The 4,902-nt window shown below is 38.3% G+C and overlaps 1 protein-coding gene across 1 annotated transcript; it reads left to right on the forward strand. All coding sequences in view use genetic code 11, as the record gives it.

Annotated features, from left to right (window-relative positions):
• EGR_03541 (hypothetical protein) lies at positions 1-4,636 on the forward strand (the record flags this gene model as incomplete). The annotated part of the gene is made up of 3 exons (XM_024492790.1): positions 1-91; positions 1,270-1,517; positions 4,568-4,636. The coding sequence occupies 3 exons, from the start codon at positions 1-3 to the stop codon at positions 4,634-4,636; spliced, it is 408 nt and encodes a 135-aa protein (XP_024352673.1).
• Between the last annotated feature and the right edge of the window lie 266 nt (positions 4,637-4,902).

The raw sequence follows: 4,902 nt of genomic DNA on the forward strand, positions 1-4,902 counted from the left end.
ATGTATTGTCAAAGCCTTAATATTAAACTCTTTTTTGCAAGCCATTCTCATAATTTAGAAAATTCTCAAAATAAATGCAAATTTGGAGTCGGTATTTTACGTATTTCATAGATAGTAGAAAAACATTCTTAGAGCTTTGATGGAATAAACAAACTGGCTCCCTTCATGTCAGTACAACATCCTATTTATTTCCATTTCGGGCTCTTAAAAGTAGTGAATGCCAAGTTACTGGATGGCACTGTCGCCTTTCAACTTTTGTCCTTGAGAGTTTGCTACTTTACATCAACTATGGTGTCACCCACAGAAGCGAATTGGGATTTTAAGGCTGCATGAGCTTGCTAAAGTCGTCTGTACCGCAAAGTTTTGATGTAATAGATTCAGCAAACATTGCCCGATGCTCGAAAATTTAAAAGCCAACTTTACACACCTAAATCCTAATTCCCACAAGCATAATTACCATATGGGTAGTAATCTTCAGACCCTGGGTCAGGGGAATGAGATTTTTGGGATCAAATGGCTTTTAACTACGCACATATTTGACCTCAATTCTAGTTTCATGAGGACAAGGTGCAACTACATGAAAAGAGGCATTCACAGGGAATCTTCACCGTTTTTTTGATTTAGCCGAAAAGAAGATGCTGTAGTCATGCGCAACCACAAGTTTTACCTCATAGCCGCATTGTTTTCGCAAGTAAATTTACAATTGGGTTTTATGTTTTAGTAAATCACCAAATGTTATAGCTGTGACATTTTGATGGGATCTTGCCTCTAGAAGCATGATCAAGTGTAAATAATGGCTAATACTAGGATTTATACTTCAGAGCCATGGGTGATACATCCGGGTTGGCACATATCCTACATGGAGTGCAATCTACGAGTTTCGTACTAATTTATTTAAATTAATCAGTCCAAGCCTCCCCCTTCCCTCCCACTACCCTGACTTATCCATTATAGAAGCATTCTAAAAGCAGCGATTCATGCTGGACATTCAAACCCGTTTAACTGTGATATCACAAGTAAACAATAAGTACAAATTAATGTGTCATTTTCAACTCAGTTTCTCAACAGTTATACCAACCCTTGCCTCGACTACAGTCCGGAGGGGAGTCTAGAGATCCGCGATCTTATTTTCTTCAGAAGGATGGCCAAAGAGCTCAAGCTCAACGCTAACATCCTCCATTCAAGCCTCTTGTGAGAGATCGGGAGCCAAAAGATGAAATAAGTTTCTTTAGTTTTCCTTTTAAATTCCATTTTAAATTCATCAAACAGGGTCCTATTACAGATACATTTGGGTCATAAATGGACTTAAACCTTACCCAACAAATCAAAGGTGCATTTATATAAACTCATTAAAAAAGCTTTATATGCATCGTAATAGTTACATAGCGCCTAAATTCAAGAAGGCAAAATATGATGCAACATTTCTACGCCCTTCTTTGAGGTTTCTAATATCACATATCATGATTGCACCTGCAGCATATAATAATGTTGGTAGTGTTGGTGCTAACAATACTAAAGTCAAATTTATATGCACATCTTGAGGGCATGCATATTACTTATAAAATTGTTTATCAGTGTGTCATATGTAAAATAAAACCCATCAAATGCTTAACCCCGCCTTCATGTAGACACACCTAGTTGTTTTCCATTTCTCCTAGAAAACAGTTTAGTTAACAAGGAGTAAAGGTAAATTTATCAAAATAATTCCAAAATACCGCAGTTAACCTTACGAGGCTCGAATTATAAGATTTAGCAATTTTTAAATTGGAAAAATAAATTGAGGCACCTTCTGCTAACGTTTTACGCGACAGCGCTTCAGTCATCCAGTTGAAATCTGTCATCATGTGTGACCCTCGGGTGACTTCCAGGCAAATTAACTGCCGATTTTGCCTGCCGGGACAGCGTGATATGAGAAATTTCGATTTCGTCTTCGTTTATTTGCCAGCCAAACTTTCGCTCATAAAAAAGCCGTTTACCATGAGCCTCAGTCAGATTAAATTTGTGGACTTCTCTTTTGCATGTCCCCTTCTCCCATCAGTAGTCCCTCTAAAAAATGTTCTGTTTGGCTAAGAGCACTGAAGATTCTCTGCTACGCCACCCACCCAAACAAATTTAAGACTCCTTTAAGAATTAATTTGGAGGTTTACCAGAATATTAAAATGAAAAAAAGATGAAATTCTACATCTTAACTTTACCTTTTAATATACTTATGTTTTCACAGAGAGATAACTTACTGATCTGAGATGTAAACATTGTCACGTATTTGTGTATAGGTGACACCACTTAAGGCATTTTTCCATTTTTAAGGCTTGTCAAGGAAAAATCTGGAGGTAAAAACTTGCTGTTTTGTTTTCAGTGACAAGGGGTTGTGCTAACAAACCCACAGACGCTCTTCCGTTCTCGTCAGCCCAAACAAACGACCGTTGTGTGCAGGGTGCGGTGGGAGGGGGAACTGACTTCCCCCTTAAACCCACTTCTGCTGATGGGTGCTGACGTGGTGCAGCATACTGTGCAGCTCCTAGATAAAAATTTTTTTCAGTAACTCAAATAAGTTCTAAACGCATTGGTTTGAAAGAGATGGGAAAGAAATACAGTGATTTAGCATTTATAATCCCCACGCCTTGAATGCTCATATCTGTTGCTTTTCATCCAGTGATTTACACTTGCATAGGTGGAATTAAATTTGACTTTTTCCTCCCTGATTACCAATAACATTATTCACAGGTATAGTAGATGACTGTAGTCGTATGTGGATCCGATTTAAATTCCGACAATAAGCAAATCACCAAGGCAACCTCGTCATCCTTATCCAATACAAGCGGCGTTTTTAATAAACTTTCCAATGTCAAGTCACCATTCACTCTCAGGTGGAAGATTGGAAAAATCAAAGCACTGCATAACTTAATGAAGACAATTTGTAACTGAAAAAGGGTCAAGTTATAGGAGGCTAGAGAATAGAAATAGGTGCGTTTGCATTCACTAAGAAGTTGCGATCCTTGATTATGTTTAATTAAATAAAGTGGGTGGCGGATAAATTACCCAATCTCGGGTTCTTGGAATTAATGAGTGGCATACACTGCTCCAAAACAATGATAACAACAACAATCAAAATAAAGATCAAACTGTCTACGAGCATAGGGAACAGATGCTTTACCTCATGTACCCACAGCCCGCTGTATCCTTGCCAATAAGGCGGAGTTCCACAGCAAAACAAATAGCTGACAGTACCAAAGAAAAGCAAAACTATTTCACAGAAAGCAGTCTCAGTGTAGTATGCCGCATCTAAAAAAGCGAAGAAGACAACATGTATGGAATTTTACTGTCCAGTGTTTTAACCGCTGTATCACATTGGCCTCTTCGTCTATGGTTGATCCTAAACAATTGTATCGAAGGAATCAATTCACCTCAAACCGCGGCTTGCCAGGAGCCAAAGTGAAATATTTTTTTGCTTTTCCACTACTGGGTTTCCTTATTGTTCGGTGAACCGGCGTTCCTACCGATTTACTGATTAAATACTTCCCAATTTTAACGTCCAAGACATTTATTATTGCCTATGGCAAAGTGAAACCTTTCACAAAGATTTCATTCTATAAGATCTGTACGTGTTTCTCGATGCCGTTAAACACTTTATTTATTAGTAAAACCGACTTTGAAAAGGTTGAATAAACCGTGATACAGAAGGTTTGAAGAGTCATGGCAAAATTGCAGGTTATTTTAAGGTAGGTAAAAACCCCTTGCTACACTGCCGTTACTCGATACCTTGCCCCTATCTATCTACATGTTCCCAGTTTTCATTAAGTTCGTTTCAATTCCTAAACAAATGAATCTTCCTTATTCTCGACGGTCCAGCTACAGTTTCAATCGGTGACATTTTTGGTACAGTGTTCACCATCCCAATGCACTAGCAGCCAATGCACTGCAAAAAAGCACCAACCTGACCATAAGAGAGAGCTGGCAGGTTCAGACCAACAAATGCCTCCACATTTGACTGCTATAGTCAGAATATTGGCTTACGAGTAGGAAATAACGCTGGCGAAAACCTAATAACGGCACATTCAGTAAGAAGAAATACTCTTCTTTGCAATAAAGCAAAGATTCTCTTCAATTTTCATTCTCAGTTACATGGAACACAATTCTAGGTTTATTCCAGACGCTCGTTCTTTCCATGATTTAAAACAAGGCTCGTTGCCGTTCACTACTCTAAGGTCGGATGTGAGACAAGAAACTTCTTTCAGCCTAAAACGGAATTGTATACCGTTGAGCGTTGCGAGATGAGTGAAAGGCAAGAAACCAGAGGTAAGGCGAAAAGTTGTGAGATTATGGGGATCATGTCAAGTTGCTGCCACAGATCGAAAGTTCTGTGATGGATGTTAGAAAAACATGGTGTGGTGAGATCAGGCTTTAAAAGCAGCACTTTACCTGGAGGTTGAAACCCACGACTTGGTAGCAAACTACTCCATATGCCTTTTGCGAAACCAAAGCAGACGGAAGCCGCAAATTCACCCTAATTAATAATCCATTCTGGGTAGAACTTTACACATAAATTCCACCTTATTTGTTTTTCAAGGGTCTCTTTAAACGATTATTCAATGTATCACTTTTTGATCATAATACACATCATATAAAACTAACTTAGTACGAATAATAACCGGTTTAGACTTTTCACTCAGTGCTATTTATTCAATTGCAAAACCTATTTTATAGCCCTTAAATGGGTTATTGCCAGATAACCTTACTGCTCCCATTAATTGGGAGCAGTGGTTAACTTTTACTGCTCTAGCTAAAATATTCTGCAAAATAGAATGGCATTAGGAAGGAAGTGTAAGTCACTGAACGTGATTAATCCTAGTCATAATTTATACACAGTTCATGTCCAAATTCACCCATACAACACAGGAATTT

Source organism: Echinococcus granulosus (assembly GCF_000524195.1).
Source record: "Echinococcus granulosus chromosome Unknown EG_S00019, whole genome shotgun sequence".
NCBI classification, from domain to species: domain Eukaryota; kingdom Metazoa; phylum Platyhelminthes; class Cestoda; order Cyclophyllidea; family Taeniidae; genus Echinococcus; species Echinococcus granulosus.